Here is a 17,682-nt window from a genome sequence, read left to right on the forward strand (position 1 = left end):
TTTCTCCACACTTTCTCCAGCATTTCTTTTTTATAGACTTTTTGATGATGGCCATTCTGACTGGGGTGAGGTGATACCTCATTGTAGTTTTGATTTGCATTTCTCTAATAATTAGCGATGTTGAACACCTTTTCATATGCCTATTAGCCATCTGTATGTCTTCTTTTGAGAAATGTCTATTAAGGTCTTTTGCCCATTTTTTGATTGGATTATTTGGTTTTTTGATATTGAGCCATATAAGTTGTCTGTATAGAATAAGATTTTTTAAATGTGGATGCTGATGTGGAATCATATCTAAGGATATTGTGCCCACATATAACTTACCTTTAAATTTATCTAAATTCTTATAAATATCTCACAGTTTTTGTTTGTTTGTTTGGCCATGTGGCACGGCTTGTGGGATCTTATTTCCCTGATCTGGAATTGAACCCAGGCCCTCCTCAGTAAGAGCGCAGAGTCCTAACCACCGAACCACCAAGGAATTCTCACAGTTCATTTTAAGGCAATAAATTGATTAACATGTTCACTTTAAAATATTGTTTCTAAACTCTTTATTAGTATCAAGTGGAAAGAATTTATACCTTTATTATAGTAAGAGGTAATTTTAAATTAAGTTATTTAATAACTCACCAAATCAGTTTCTTGTCACATAGGGTAACATGTTACTACCAAACAACTTTGCCTCTGGTCAAAGAGAAACAAATCATTGCACAAGGCTCAAAATTTTTGTGAAAATAAATATTTAGGAAAGTAAACCATAGATGTAATTAAATCCCAATGAAATACAATAAACAATTATTGGAGAAGTAGCTATTACTCTGACCATCAAGTTTGGTATAAGAAGTAAACAGTTTAGCCCAAACTGCCCTCAGCCGGCCGGTCAGCCGGCTCTGTTATGGCGATCTGCAGCCCCAGCATCGTGATTAGCAATAATTAACCAGCTTATGACCTAGATTCATTTTGTATACCTAATCATTATGCTGAGGATTTGGAAAAGGTGTTTATTCCTCGTGGACTAATTATGGACAGGACCGAACGTCTTGCTCAAGATGTGAAGAAGGAGATGGGAGGCCATCACACCGTGGCCCTCTGTGTGCTCAACGGGGGCTACAAATTCTTTGCTGACCTGCTGGATTACATCAAAGTACTGAAGAGAAATAGTGATAGATCCATTCCTATGACTGTAGATTTTATCAGACTGAAGAGCTACTGTAATGACCAGTCAACAGGTGACATAAAAGTAATTGGTGAAGATGATCTCTCAACTTTCACTGGAGAGAATGTGTTGATTGTGGAAGGTATAATTGACACTGGCAAAACACTGAAAACCTTGCTTTCCTTGGTCAAGCAGCATAATCCAAAGATGATCAAGGTTGCAAGCTTGCTGGTGAAAAGGACCCCTCAAAGTGTTGGATACAGACCAGACTTTGTTGGATTTGAAATTCTAGCCAAGTTTGTTGTAGGATATGCCCTTGACTATAATGAATACTTCAGGGATTTGAATCATGTTTGTGTCATTAGTGAAGCTGGAAAAGCAAAATACGAAGCCTAAGATGAGAGTTCAAGTTGAGTTTGGAAACAACTGGAGTCCCACTGAAATCACCAGTAAAATTATCAAATGTTCTAGTTCTGTGGCCAGATGCTTAGTTGAGCTTATTGCATGTAACTTCTTAGAATTTTATCTGTTTTGTATTTTAGAAATGTCAGTTGCTGCATTCCCAAACTCTTTATTTGCACTATGAGCCTATAGACTATCATTTTCCTTTGGGTGGATTGTTGTTTGACTCGTGAATGAAAAACCTCTTAAACCACACCACTATTGAACGAAAATATTAAAATTGTATATGTAAAAAACCTTTAAAGAGAAGAATATATTAGTTTTTTAACTGGTATTTTATTTTTATATATTCAGGAAACAACAGAAGTGATTGAATATTGTTAATTATACCACAGTGTGTTCAGAAAAGTAAGAAGCAGTCAGTTTCATATCAGTCACAGCACTTAGAAGTATCATTATGTTGGATAAACCATATGTCCTGGAATTATTTTAGTAGGTTTCAGTAGTATTAACTGTAATTTCCCACTCGTTCAAATTATTTTTGGTGAATCTTTGTCAACAGATTGATCTGTATCTTTTAAATACATATCAATAGGTTCCAAAAACCTACCACTTTTTGAATTCCTCAACATAAAAATCCTTAAAATAAAGGCTGTCTCTTTAAAAGAGAAAAAAAAAAGAAGTCAACAGTTTAACTTTATAGGGTTATTTATTAATTTTTTTTTTACATCTTTATTGGAGTATAATTGCCTTACAATGGGGTTAGTTTCTGCTTTATAACAAAGTGAATCAGCTATACATATACATATATCCCCATACCTCCTCCCTCTTGTGTCTCCCTCCCACCCTCCCTATCCCACCCCTCTAGGTGGTCACAAAGCACTGAGTTGATCTCCCTGTGCTATGTGGCTGCTTCTACAGGGTTATTTATTAATCTTGCTGGAAATGATTCCCATGATTTTGAGAATGGAGACTCCATACTTCTCTTTAGATCCTTAGTAATAGGTTTAGAATATGGGAAACCCAAATTATACTAATCTCTTGATTCCACAAAAGTAGATTCCCTTCTTTGTTCTGCAGTATTTCACCAATGTGATTGTTTTTTATAAATATTGTGAGAATAAACTAACAAAGTAATATTTGGAAAGTTTTTCGAGCCCTTCGGACCACTTGTGACATCAATAATGGCAGGATTCTTTCCAAACCACAAGTTTTTCCTCTCAAAACTCTTCTCTATTTTTGTACCGTCATTGCCTCTTCCTCTCTATTTTTAATAAGATTTATTTCAAACTATGAAATGCATGGTTATTGTAGGAAATTTGAATAATAAATAAAAGTAAAAATACCCATAATTCGATCAATTTTTCCTCCAGAATTTTGATGAAATAATTGCAATCTGAACAAGATATGTTACATTTTTTTTCAATGCTAGGAAAAAATCTTTAAAAGAATTCACGCACGCAAAAAAAAAAAAAAAAGAATTCACGCAGGCTTTTGACAAATTTGGTTAACAATCATGGACCATTTTATGGTTAATTGCATCCACTGGGAAAGCAATAGAGGTATTGCCTCACAGATACAGTTGAATTCAGAAAATTAAATGCTAGCATGATTTCACTCCATTGTAGGTATTTCTTCTTCACAAATATCATTTTAATAGATGTGTCAATGATAGCTATCACTTATAGAGAGCCTTACTTAATGATATAATCTTTACATCAACCATAACAGTAATTTAGCACTAGCCTCACTTTACAAAACAAAGGTTTGAAAGCAACCGCATAGCTCTTAGGTGGTGAAGCGAGAATTTGAGGGGATTTGAACACTGCTCTCTCTGCTTCCAAAGGCATCCTTTCCACTACAGCCCAACACCTCACCATGAATATCATAATCTGCTTAACTAGGTCCTGTGGTTGGGCATTTCAAATGCTCCCCCCACCTTTTTTCTTTTTTTTTAAAGAAAATCAGTAATGTTAGAAGTAATATCTTGGAGTATGAAATTTTGTTTTTATGATTATTTCACCAAAATAGAGCTTAAAATCTGGATTAGTGTGATACAGGCAGGAATATTTTTAAGGCAATTTGTACACATTGTTAATTGCTTTCCTCAGTGAGATTGTTCAAATTATAATCCAGTCAGCAGAGCATGAGGCTTCCTGCTCCACTGTGCTCTTTATAAAAATCTTGGTTAATTTAATAGATCAAAATTGACTCTTTGTTGCTAAGTTTAAAATTGTTTTGGTTGCTATAGTTAACTGTGTTTTAATACATCAATTCTCCATTCTACAGAGTGAAGGCTGGCTAAGTCTTTGAACTAGAAATGGGAAGATAGGGGAATGGTCTTTAGACTTTTTATTCCCTTTATTCATTCAATGGTTATCTAGTCCCTATTCTAGGTCAGGCATTGTGCTAGTGTTCAGGATATAAAGATGAAAGCCCATCCCTGACCTCAAAGAGCTTGTGAACTAGCAAGAGAAACAGACATAAATAGACTGTAGTACAGCGTGACTGGCACTGTGACCAAAGTAACACAGAAGAATATGCTTTGTGAAACACAGAGGAGGGCACTTAAACCAGCTTCAGGGAGGTCCTAGAAGCCATTTTGGAGGTGCTGAGGGCGGAGCTCCACCTTGAAGAGAAGCAGAAGTTAGCCAGCTTTTTCTTGACATCCTCAACCAGAATTAATTGCTTCCTCATCTATGTTCCTTTACTAAAATATAGTGTACTTATTTGTTTCCAAGTCTCTCGCTTGGCTGATCTTCTTGATGGGGAGGGACTATATCCTTAATTAGCCCAAGACAATGCCCCAAAATGAGTAGGAATGCAATTAACATTTGTTGAATTATTTTGAAATTCTACCCATATAGCGATTTCCTCCCATATCTTCCTCTTGACATTTATATAAATATGTGTGGTTTTTCTTTATATTGTAAAAATAATACTGTTCATCACATACCCATCAGAATGGCTAAAAGGAAAGCATGGAAAATGACAAGTGCTGGTGACGGATTTGGAGTAACAGAAATGCTCATACATCACTGGAGGCAGTAGAAATTGGTACAGCCACTTTGGAAAAGTGGCAGTATCTATTAAAGCTGGGTTGTACCTCATAAGCCAACAATTTCATTCCTAGAAACAAGTTCAACACAAATGCATGCATATGTTCACCACAAAGCATATTTTCACCAAAAGCAGCACTACTGATAGTAGCTCCAAACTAGAAAATACACAGAGGCTCATCAGCAGTAGAAAGGATAAACTTATTGTGGTATGGCCACACCGCAAGGAAAAGGAATCTACGCTTAACAATATGAAGGAATTTCATAAGAATAATTTTGAGGGCAAAGAGCTAGTGTTTTTTTTTAAGCACTTATTGGATGATTACTTTTATATAAAGAATAAAAATAGGCAAAACTATTCTATGCTATAGAAGTCAGGAAAGGTCGGTTAGAAGTGGAGGGTTAGTCACTGTAAGGGAACAGGCATGGAGAGCTTCTGGGGGTGCTGGTAAGGTTCTGTTTCTTGATCTGGGTTTTGGTTACACCTGTATATTCGGTTTGTGCCCTTTTCTGTATATGTATTATACCTAAATAGTTTTTTTAAAAAATATGTCTTATTTGAGAGAAAGCCAGAAAATACATAATGTTTAAAAATTTTTAAATCCTCCATAATCTACTACCTAGAAATTACTATTAACATTTTGGATTATTTCCTTCCAGTCTTTTTTTGAAGCTGCAGTGCTTGTGCCATCTCCTCCCCCTCTCTGCTTCCCACATATTTACACACACATTTTACTAAATTAGGTTCATTCCTATTTAGTTTTACTTCTGGTTTTTTATTTTTACTTAAAGTTAATCCATATTATCAAATATTCGGGGCTTCCCTGGTGGCGCAGTGGTTAAGAATCTGCCTGCCAGTGCAGGAGACTGGGTTCTATCCCTGGTCCGGGAAGATCCCACATGCCTTGGAGCAACTAAGCCTGTGTGCCACAACTACTGAGACTGTGCTCGAAAGCCCGCGAGCCACAACTACTGAAGCCCGTATGTCTAGAGCCCGTGCTTTGCAACAAGAGAAGCCACCGCAATGAGAAGCCCGTGTGCAGCAACGAAGACCCAACGCAGCCAAAAATAAATAAATTAAAAAAAAAAATTCGTTGCAGGCATGTTTTTAAACTGCTGCAATGTATTCCATCAAATATATATGTAATATATGGTGTGTATATATAAAATATAATATCATAAATTCCTGGAAGAGAGTTGTGTGTGTGTGGCATGTATATATATAAAATATTCCTAGTATATAATAACATATATTCCTAGAAGAGAGTATGTGTGTGTATACACACACACACACACACACACACACACAAACACGTATAAGCTACTGGGTCTTGAACGTTCTATAAGCTCTGCCTTCATTCTGCATTTCCTTCCAGAAAGGTTGCATCCCACTGGCAAGGTTGTTAGAGCTCCTTGTATCACAGTCCAAACCCAGGTCATTTATTATTATTTTTATTCGTTGTCAAAATGGTGGAGCTTAAAACAGGACTAAGGAATCCGCGGTTTTGCACCTGGCTAGGCGCTCCGCAAGAATGGGCTCTCCCGCACTCCTCTCCCTTCCAGGGAGCCCCACGCCTCGGCCGTGCAGTGCGACCGCGCGTGCGCCCGGGCCTCCAGCGCCCTCGCCGCCCGGTTGCCGTGGGAACCTCAGAGCACCACAGCACCCGAAGACGCAGCAGTGAGCGGTACCAAGGCCAGAGCATGGAGCTGCCAGATCCGGTCCGCCAGAGGCTGGGAAACTTCAGCCGGACCGTGTTCAGCGACTCCAGCCGGACCGGGCCAGAGTATAACGAGGGTCCGGGTGAGTGGCGGAGTTCCCAGCGCAGGGCGTGTGGCCCTCGGAAGACCTGGCGCGAGTTTTGGAGCGGCCGGATTTTGCCCAGACCTAAGATGGCGGTTTCGCCTTCAGCTGGTTCTCCGCAGTGCGGGAAGCTCCTTGGAGGAGGGGCCAGGCCGAGGGATGGGGCTGAGATGGGAACCAGATACCCCGGCCCAGTAACCCAGCCGGTTCCGGGTTGATAGTGCTGCGGCCTGGCCGGCTAATTGCAAGCGGGGCGGCTGAGATGGCGCCGGCCTTCCTCAAAAAAGAATATAAAAGCCGCCTTCGCAGCCCGCGTCCAGTCCCTTGCCCTCCGAGAAGACTGAGAAGGCCGACTTTGCTTTTCCTCTACGGCATTCGCCCTGGCTTTTCTGGCCAGGGTGGAGTGGAAACAGCCCAGGCAATCTCCTCTTTCCACTTACTATCCCCTACCCCAGTAAAATATCTTTTCCTTTTCTCCTTTCCTAGCAGAACAAGTACTTTCCACCACAAGTCCATTTTCTGGCAGAAGACATGGAAAGAAGTTTTATTTTAAACGCTATCCAATCCAGAATGGCACCTGCCGCTCTAGCAACGCCTTCAACAAAACTCGCACTCTCCCTGCCTTCTCCTTCCCATTCCCTATTTATACCTCTTGCCCTAAATCAAGTAACAAAATACCACGATGCTACATTCAACATGACAAGTGACAACGCAGTTTTCTGCAAAACAGTTTCCCTCTCTTAAATCATGATAGACAACATACTGTCAACCAAACCCACGCAGCTTTTATCACTGAACTGTGCTGGGAAATAGAAGTCTTTTCCTCTTGCTTGGTTTAGGGATTTTTTAAAGGGGGCAAAGAAAAGTCATTTCCCATCGTTTCAAATTTTCACCCTGATTACTTGCCTGTCCTCTCAATTTAGGCCTGGTCTTGATTTAGGATGTACAGAGAAAAACATAATGTGAAAAATTAGGTTATTACGTTTTTGATTCTAAAGCCAAGGCACTAAAATCTGATGATGTAAAGTATCAGGGGTTTTCTGTAAAGGGTCAGATAGTAAATATTATAGAACTTGCAGGCCGTAGGTCTCTGTGGCAGTCATAGGTAATGGTAATTGAATAGACATGGCAGTGTTCCAATAAAGCTTTATTTATGGACACTAAAGTTTGAATTTCATGATTTTCAGTGTCACAAAATATTATTATTCTTTGATATTTTTTCCTCAACCATTTAAAAATGTGAAAAAACATATTTAGCTCACTTGCTATACAAAAACAGGCAGCTGGCTGGTAGTTTGCCCACCCCTGATTTATATTACATAATGTTTTAATTTAAATTCCGTTTACAGAAGTCAACTTGTACTTTTGCAGAATTTAGTAAATTCATGTCTTGTGCTTTCAAGGTTAATTTACATATTAACTTGATTTTCAACTGCATGATGGTAAGTTTGATCTGCTGAAATATAGACATAGCATAACTCTTAAGATGCTCATGTACAAAATTCTTAACATAAAAACTTCTTTGCAAAATTTGACGACAGTGTTTGCTCTAAAGGTATTAGAATTTTCAGCTTAACTAATTTACCACTATTTTTCCACATTTTCTTCCTTGTGGATCTGAATTAGGTTTGATTATTTGCACTGTAATTGCAAGCGTGTATTATGACCGCAGCTGACCAAGAGTTGTACTATTGTTATGAGAAAATCCTAGGCAAGTGAGTTACCTTCAGATTTAACAGACTGTAAGAATGCATTCCTTTATCAGTGGTAATTTAATAAATGGGTGCACGCAAAAGTAGACATAATAATCAGGGATATTCTTGGAGCTAAAGGAAAAACCTTGCTGTGAGAGACCATGATTATCTTATATTTTAAAACTGTTAAACGATAGATATAAAATACTCAGATGCGGAGAAAAAGACATAAAAATCTGTTTTTAAGAAATTTATTTTAGGGCTTCCCTGGTGGCGCAGTGGTTGAGAATCTGCCTGCTAATGCAGGGGACACGGGTTCGAGCCCTGGTCTGGGAAGATCCCACATGCCGCGGAGCAACTGGGCCCGTGAGCCACAATTACTGAGCCTGCGCGTCTGGAGCCTGTGCTCCGCAACAAGAGATGCCGCGATAGTGAGAGGCCCGCGCACCGCGATGAAGAGTGGCCCCCGCTTGCCGCAACTAGAGAAAGCCCTCGCACAGAAACGAAGACCCAACACAGCCATAAATAAATAAATAAATAAATAAATAATTAAAAAAAAAAGAATTAAAAAAAACAAAAACAAAACTATTAAAAAAAAAAAATTTATTTTAGGGGCTTCCCTGGTGGTGCAGTGATTAAGAATCTGCCTGCCAATGCAGGGGACACAGGTTCAAGCCCTGGTCCGGGAAGATCCCATATGCCACGGAGCAGCTAAGCCCATGTGCCGCAACTACTGAGCCTGCGCTCTAGAGCCTGCAAGCCACAACTACTGAGCCTGTGTGCCACAGCTACTGAAGCCCACGCGCCTAGAGCGAGAGCTCTGCAACAAGAGAAGCCACCGCAATCAGAAGCCTGCACACCGCAACCAAGAGTAGCGCCCGCTAGCCACAACTAGAGAAAGCCCACGTACAGCAACGAAGACCCAACACAGCCAAAAATACATAAATAAATAAATAAATTTTAAAAATATATTTATTTTAGAGCCTTTGTAAATTCTTTCATTTAGAGCAGTGGATTTCAAAATATGTATCTGCTCTTAAATTGTTGGAATTTAGTCAAATTTAGGATGCATTTGTAGGGCCCAATTTTAAAAATCAAATTCTTAATTTAGGACCCTTCTCCCTAATATGAAAGCAAAAGGTACTATGTAATCAGCCTTAGATAAATGAAACTCATGTATCACGAATGGCTACACTGGTAATGCCCTTATAATAGTATGTTTTCATTCATTCATTAATGAATTCATTCTTTCTGCTTATGCATATTTGGTATTTTCCATGTGTAAAGCAAGATGCTAGGTTCTGTGAGGGCCTCAAATTTGGGTAGAACGTGGTCTGTGCTTACAATGAGCCTGTGTATAAGTAAAAGAGAAGGAAAAAGGACTCATTTATTGAGTGCCTGCTAAGTGCCAGGCATAGTGCTAGGGTGAAGTAATTTATATTATCTTTAATCCTCACAAGCAACCTGTGAGGTAATTTTAATGTTACTGTTTTACAGGTGAATAAATTAAGGCTCAAAGAGGTTAAATAATTTATTCCAAGTCTGGCATCTAGAGTTCTGAGGGAGTTTGGGGAACTCCGGGTTTACTTGGACTCCAGAGCTCATTGTCTCTTCAGTAACCAGATTGTGTCTCAAGTGAGGGGAGTGTGGCTCTTTGCTAACACTTCTTACACACAGGTTAGAGTGATAAGTACCTAGAGGGAAAAGAGATTTCTGCTGGAGTGGGGGAATGGGCTCGAGAAAGGATTTATGGAAAAAGTGGCATTGAATTGGATATGAATGAACAGGTAGGATTAGGATATGCTGAAAAGGGGTGTCTGTTTAATTATAATTTGGGGAGATTAGATTTTGCATGAGATTAGTTTATATGTGAGAGATTAGTTGTTATGTATTTTATGTGTTCATTTCATAGGCTCTTTACACAGAACTCTACAAAAGAGGTAATGATTATTATTGTTATCTGCTCAATAGGATTCATATTGATATTCCACATTTAATTTATACCAGTAGTATGCAAAAAAGTCAGCAGACTATAATGGGAAAATGATAATGTAATTGAAAAATATGAAACATACCCCCCAAGTAGCCAACATAGGAACTAAATAGTATTATGATGACTATTTCCTTTCACTGTCAATGATTATAAATAGGCTTAAAATTTGGAGTTTCGTTAAGCTGATGCTATGGTTATTAATTCTAAGGAACTAAAGGACGTATAGGGCAGAGACCAGGGTTAAGAGTTTGTTCCTTTTCTCTCTCTTTCTTCCGTAGATAATGAAATGGTTTCCAGTTTGGCATTGCAGATGTCACTTTATTTTAACACTTATTTTTTCCCACTTTGGTGGGTGAGCAGCATTATGATGCTTCAGATGAAGGTAAATCTACACTTTACTACTTCTGCTGAGGTCTCTTGTGCCATCCCTGGCATTGTTACATTGTCAATAAAGTTAAAGTTCTTCATATTTTTTTTAAATCTCAGGTCAGTCTTACTATATGTGAAATTTTATGAACATGTTTATTTTTGTTTTTTTAGTATTCAATCTTGCCTGATTACTACAAATTCATTGTGGTCACCGTTATCATCCTAATAACCTTAATTGAAGCTATCAGGTTGTATCTGGGCTACATGGGGAACCTGCAGGAGAAGGTAGGCTCTTCTTTCCTTTCTCTCAGTGCTACACATAAATGCAGTAAGATTTTCCTAACAAGGAAAAGGCAGTGAGATGTGGTGGAAGGAGCAAAGGCCTGTATTTAAGGCCTAGCTCCAACTTCACCACATCTGTCACTGTGGTCTGTTTGCTTAATCTCTTGAGCCTTGGTTTCTTCACATATAAAATTGGGGAAATATTTACTTCACAGGTTTGTTAGGATTAAGTAATTTATATAAAGTACCTGAACATAGTAAACACTTAAGAAGTGATAGTTTTCCCTCTTCTCACCAGTCTTGAAAATACTTGGTCAATTAAACATGATTATTTAGATCCTGAATAAGAGAATGGGGGAAAATGATAAACTCATTTCCTCTGCAAGGCTCATGTTTTCTGAATCATTATGCTGCCTAAGCATTTACAGTTACCAGAATTTAGGGATAATCCCTAAAGATTTCTGTGTTCTTTCAGGCCCTTCATAAGGGCCTGTCCCAGCCTGTCCCACTGTATTTCTTGCTTTTTCCTAATCCAAGCATCCATTCCAGGTGATGTGTTGTTTCCCAGTCATACTCATTCCACATCTTTGCTTACTTAAGTTCTTGCCTCTTCCTCCTTCTACCCAACTTGGACCATGTTGTACTCCTTTTGATTTACAGAGCTCAAAATGTATGTTCACAGTAGTGCCATCAAGTAGTATCACTTGCTTATTGATACAAACGGAAGACTGTACTTCACTGATCTGATACTCATCACGTGTGTCATTGCAGGTTCCTGAGTTGGCTGGCTTTTGGCTTTTGAGCCTTCTACTGCAGTTGCCTTTAATTCTGTTCTTGCTCTTTAATGAAGGCCTAACGAATCTGCCCTTGGAAAAAGCAGTACATATCATCTTCACTATATTCCTTACTTTCCAAGTTGTTTCAGCATTTCTTACCCTAAGGAAAATGGTAAATCAGTTGGCAACTCGTTTCCACCTCCAAGACTTTGACCGGCTCTCTGTGAGCAGAGGAGACATGAGAAGAGTGAGATCCTGTATAGAAGAGATTTGACCCAGTGCTGTTGAGTGAAAAATCTGAAAGATCATTCTAGAAGACTGCAGGAATTAGGAAAACACCAGAGGGCTAGCATGAGAAAAAGGATAAAGCAAGTGTTCTGAACTGTATGCTCTCTGGCTCTGAAATTCCAAGGTTGGGGGCAATGATAAGACTATTTGTACATCACATGAAAGCAGTAAATCAACCCTAAAGCCTACGTGTTGTCTACCTGATGTCAAATATCTGAACTTTTTTGTTGTTGTCGACTTTTTCAGGTGTGTAAAAACCTGTATTGGTGGCATTACATCTTTATTGTAATATTTCTAGTTAGTACCTATAACTAGAAATGTGTATATTTCTTTTAATCTTGTTGGCTATCTATGTGTTGGCAGTACGTCTGAAGCACGTGGAAATGCTTGTTAGTATTCTGATGTATTAGACTACATTTGTAAACTAAGACACCAGATTTTCATGTTTGCTAGGGTCTTAGCTGTTATACTGAGGTTAAGAAGAAAACAGGTGGATTATCATGGTATTTAGGTAATGTTTTTATTCTAAAATTGTTACTTCCATAAAACTGTGTTCAGGGACTTTCCTGGCAGTTTGGTGGTTAAGACATAACCTTCCAGTGCAGGGGATGCAGGTCTGATCCCTGGTCGGGCAGCTAAGATCCCACATGCCTCAAAGCCAAAAAACCAAAACATGAAACAGAAGCAATATTGTAACAAATTCAATAAAGACTTTAAAAGTGGTCCACATCAAAAAAATCTTTCAGGGCTTCCCTGGTGGCGCAGTGGTTGAGAGTCTGCCTGCTAATGCAGGGGACACGGGTTCGAGCCCTGGCCTGGGAAGATCCCACATGCCGCGGAGCGGCTGGGCCCGTGAGCCACAACTGCTGAGCCTGCGCGTCTGGAGCCTGTGCTCCGCGGCGAGAGAGGCCGCGGCGGTGAGAGGCCCGCGCATCGCGATGAAGAGTGGCCCCCGCTTGCCACAACTGGAGAAAGCCCTCGCACAGAAACGAAGACCCAACACAGCCAAAATCAATCAATCAATCAATCAATCAAAACATACGCATCTGATTCAAGATCCTCATTAAAAAAAAAAAAAAAAAAAAATAATGAAAAAAAAAAAAATCTTTCAAAAAAATAAGTAGATAAATAAAACCGTGTTTGGTATTTATGGCGGTGGTGTGTAAAATGTCTTTACAATAAGGTATAAAATATTTATGTTAAAGTATCTGTAGGAATCATTCCTGTCTTGTACAGTTCTTTTGGGCTGTGGGTTTGTTATTTTTATTACAGAGTTTGCTTGGGTGTATCTGAACATTATTTTTAAGTGACTATTGGATTGTCTTAAGGGATATAATATTTTCTTTCCTATAGGGAAATGTGCCTTTATAAGCAATGTATTTTACTGAGAGATAGTTGTAGCTACCTTAAAAATCATTCTTTCTAATCTTCCTGTTCTGTAATTCATGCTTATTTTAGGATTTCCATGCTGTGCCTTATACATTCTTACATTGCTTAATTTTTGAAAATTTTTTTATTTCCCACTCTTAATCACACCTGACCAGTCTATTTATGCTCTTTCTATTATTATATATAAAGTTCAGTCAAATTTTTCAACCCCCATGCACTGGCTGATTAGCCTTTCCCCTATACCAAAGCTGTCACTAGGTATATTCCAATAATTTGAAATTCAAAATAGAATTCTGTTTGGATAGTTTACTAAAACATATTTGTTGCGTTTGTTTCTAGATAGGAATAGATAGGTGAGTTTATAAGAAAATATAAAATAAGAACACTAAATCTACATAGCAGATAAATTAAGGGGATGATAAGAAAGACTTTTCTATTTAACAATTGTTTCCAGAGTTTTATTTTAAATATCAGAGCCTCTGAAACATTTAAACTTTAATTTAGGGTTAAAAGAGTAATCACTAAAATGTTAAGAGTGATAATCAAAAATTTAAACAACTATAAAAATTGGGGGAAAATATATTCAATTTATTAAAATTAAAAAAAAATTTGCTCTAATAACCATATTGTTTAAAATACAGATATAATAAGGATGGGAAAAAAGAAACTAAGAAAATCCATTGAGAACATAACCAAGTTATTTGTTTTTTGTCTAAACAATAAAACCATGATTTTGTGTTAGTCTGAACCAATAGTTTCTTTTGGAGTATAGCTGGTTCCCTATGTAAGCATACGAAAATCGAGATAGATATTTCCATGTCGGCACATTTGGAGTTTAGGCCGTCCTTATTTTTATTTTATTTGAATAAGTTTGCCCATCCTTAATTCCAGTTACATCTTCCTCTTCAGGGTTCACAGCACTGTTCTGAAGTTTTCTAGTTAGGACGTTGAGCTTCACAAACACTTAACAAACACTTTGTCTTTCACATTTTTTTCCCCAGGGTTTTTTCCTAATTATAGACAAGGTGGATGTGAATTTCTGTAAATCGGAATGATTTTTAAAAATTGGGTTTTAATCAACATATGTTTGAATGCCTAGTATGTACAAGGAAGAGTGGAGAGTTCATAGACAAATAAATGTGCTCCCTGTTCTCAGGGGTACAACGTTGGAAGTAAAGTCTAACTTCATCAGGGAGGTGCACTGAATGAGTTTCTACCTAATAAGTACCTGACAGCTGACAGTCCTTGGCTTCCGGTGCATTTCCTCTCTTTTTTCCTTCACTTGGTGTCCAGGATTAGCGCACTGGCCCTTCATCAACACCATTTAGCAATCACTATTCCTCTCATTGTCAGAGCACAGGTAGGGGACATGGGGCGGGAGGGGCAGGGAGTGCTGTTAAACACACTCGCTCATACACTCTCACTTGCGCTTGCCCGTGCACACAATAACAAGACGTTTACTGTCTGGTGGAAAAAGCAGATGGGCAAATCAGGGATAGCACTGTAGGATTACAGAGAATACATAAAAGATGAGGAATCTGGGAAGGCTTCCCAAAGAAAGTAACACTTTGGGATTTCAAGACTGAGCTGGTATTAAGTGTTAGTTTCAGTATTAAGAGACAGAAGCGGGCTTCACTGGTGGCGCAGTGGTTGAGAGTCTGCCTGCCAATGCAGGGGACACGGGTTCGAGCCCTGGTCTGGGAAGATCCCACATGCCGCGGAGCAACTGGGTCCGTGAGCCACAACTACTGAGCCTGCGCGTCTGGAGCTTGTGCTCCACAACAAGAGAGGCCGCGATAGTGAGAGGCTCGCACACCGCGATGAAGAGTGGCCCCTGCTCGCCGCAACTAGAGAAAGCCCTCGCACAGAAACGAAGACCCAACACAGCCAAAAATGAATAAATAAATAAAATTAAAAAAAAAAAAAGAGACAGAAGCAATAGTGACTCTGAGTACTGTTTCAGGTATTACATGTCGTTTGATAAAACTGGTGGGAAAGGTGCATGAGAAGAAAGGACACCGAATAAGATAGAGAAGCTTGGGAGGAGCTAGTAAGCTAAAGACGCTAATATTCTGAATCCCTGAATAGTTTAAACAGTGAAATATCACATACATTTAAGTTTCAGAAAGATTTCTCTGAAAACAATGTGGGAAATGTACTATAAGGGTTGGGCAAGAGGTAGAACTTGATGAAGCAACTTTGGAGAGAACAAACTGGCCTGGATAAAGTCAGTGGCAGTAAAATAAACTTGAGTAGAACCTATTAAGATTTTTAAAAAATTATTTTATATTTTAAAATAGGTATTAAATTTTTTTTTTTCTAATGTATCTTTTTGGGGATTACACACAATGGTAAACAAAATGACGTACTCACTATCTTATCCACCCCCATTCCCTGGCCATTGCTAGATTATTATTAGACTTAAATAGAGCTCTATCTGAAATAGCCTTTTATAAATTTTGACATGACATATCTGAATAGTTCTTAATTTGCATCTGTGAAGACTATAGTTTTCAAAAACTTAAATTTTAAAAGAAATTGAATCTAGATTTTGAGAGTAAAGGAAAGAAAAATCATCTATAATTCCATACCCTAAAATAACAAGTATTAGCAAATGTCCTCTTTCCTTGCAGTTTTCCCGTTGTAAATGCTTTTTAAAACATAGCTGTGACCACCAGCACTTACGACTTTGCACCCTGCTTTTCTGAAAACATTATAAATTTTTACCTATCTTTCTACATAGTCAACATAACCATTATCTTAAATGATTGCACAATATTCCATCAAGTAGATAGACAGTAATTTATTAAACTTCTCTCCTATTGTTGCATATTTGGGTTGTTTTCTTCTTTTGCATGTATACTGTTGGGCCTCAGAGCAGGCTGCCCCAAGATATGCTACAATGACATATTGATTAGTTTGAATTTAAGCCAGTGGAGAAAAAAATGATATAGAAAAACACTCTAACCCCCTCTTTCCCCATGAAAGCAGGAAATAATCTCCCATGTGAAAGTATCCTCCTTATACCAGGACGATAGAAAGCATCCTTATCACCAGAGTTAGGAAATTCAAGACTAAGAAAACTCTGTAGACAAACTTTGTTACCTCTTCATTAGTCTGCTACCCCAAGCACAAACCCCTTTAAATCTTCACAAATAATTGTTTCTTTGTCTAAAAATAATATATAAACAGCCTGCTTTGTTCACCTCAAGGATTCCATTTTTATGAGACCTCCGTGCATATGAATTAAATTGGGTTTTTTTCTTCCTATTAATCTGTTTGCATCAATTTAATTATTAGACCAAGCAAAAGAACTCCCCAATAATACATAACATTGTAATGAACATCTCATATATACAGCTTTTTTCCATATCTTAGATGATTCTTTTTAATTAGTAAGCTAGAGTCTCAGAAGTGAAACTGCTGGATCATAGGGTATGAACATTTTTGAGGACTCTTGATGCATATTGCCAAATTATAATATCCACTTTCTGTAATTCTAAAGATATTGCAATGAAAATTTTGACAAGGACAGACTTAGAGACCTTAGTCACCCACGCATCTTTGTGTTTCTGAGTAGCTACCACAGGAACAGAGTCTCCTAAGGAGGAAAAAAACTAAAAGCTGTGAAAGGAGAAGTGCAAAGAATTTAAAAAAAAAAAATTTTTTTTTGAATTAAGGGAAAACTGATAAGGGACAGGAAGAGGCTAAGGCAAGCTGGTCGCAGTCAGCAACAGACAGATATGACACAATAAAAACTGGGTCATTGAGTTGGGACAGCCCTAGGACATAAAAAGACTGAAATGAAGTAAAGCTCTGGATTACTTTGTTCTTGAATATTGAATTTTTTCAGAAGCATGGAGCATGAAATATTACAGTGATAAGCCAAGATTGGAAACATAGCCAAGAAAAAGAGGTCTTTAAGGGGTTGTTTAAAATGTTCTGAAGGAATAATTTGGTTTGGTCTTAAACGGCTCAAAAAGTAAATTGACATAAAGCTTTTGCATAGCAAAATAGGCATGGAGGCAGAAAACAATGAGGCAAGTGGAATGGTTTATCCTGTAAATTCGTTACAATGTAAAACGTTAGATTTTTGCTCCTACAAAAGGTTTGTCAGCAAACTTTAATGCTGTATTTTTTAAGTGCAATTAACACTAATTTGTTATGGGTATACATCTTATTCTAGTTTTAAAAGACTGTTAATCTGAGGGTTTTCAGTCAACAAAAAAACAAAACTAAACAGCTAATCATTCTAAAAATCATTCTAAGAATCATCCTAAAAACCTCCTGTCCACTGCATACCCCACTCCCGCCACAGTGTTTAAGCATTAAGCATTTAAAAACATTCAGGCCCTAGAAAAATGTGTTTAAAATCAGGTTTAACCACGACGTTTAAATTTATCCTGGTACTTACATAGATGTACATCTTTCTGAAAATGAGGCTAAGCATCGGTGCGTAATCATTTCAACCAA

General features: G+C 38.1%; 1 protein-coding gene and 1 pseudogene across 1 annotated transcript; both read left to right on the plus strand.

The window, feature by feature from the left end:
- Positions 1–895: 895 nt before the first annotated feature.
- On the plus strand, positions 896–1,552 carry LOC103014793 (hypoxanthine-guanine phosphoribosyltransferase-like; annotated as a pseudogene).
- A 4,719-nt stretch (positions 1,553–6,271) lies between these two features.
- Positions 6,272–12,565, plus strand: TMEM17 (transmembrane protein 17). Its single transcript, XM_007189714.2, has 4 exons — positions 6,272–6,418; positions 10,384–10,487; positions 10,646–10,759; positions 11,528–12,565. The coding sequence occupies exons 1-4, from the start codon at positions 6,319–6,321 to the stop codon at positions 11,804–11,806; spliced, it is 597 nt and encodes a 198-aa protein (XP_007189776.1). The 5' UTR covers positions 6,272–6,318; the 3' UTR covers positions 11,807–12,565.
- The last annotated feature ends 5,117 nt before the right edge of the window (positions 12,566–17,682 follow it).

The sequence above is a fragment of the Balaenoptera acutorostrata genome, chromosome 12 (assembly GCF_949987535.1).
Source record: "Balaenoptera acutorostrata chromosome 12, mBalAcu1.1, whole genome shotgun sequence".
NCBI lineage: Eukaryota > Metazoa > Chordata > Mammalia > Artiodactyla > Balaenopteridae > Balaenoptera > Balaenoptera acutorostrata.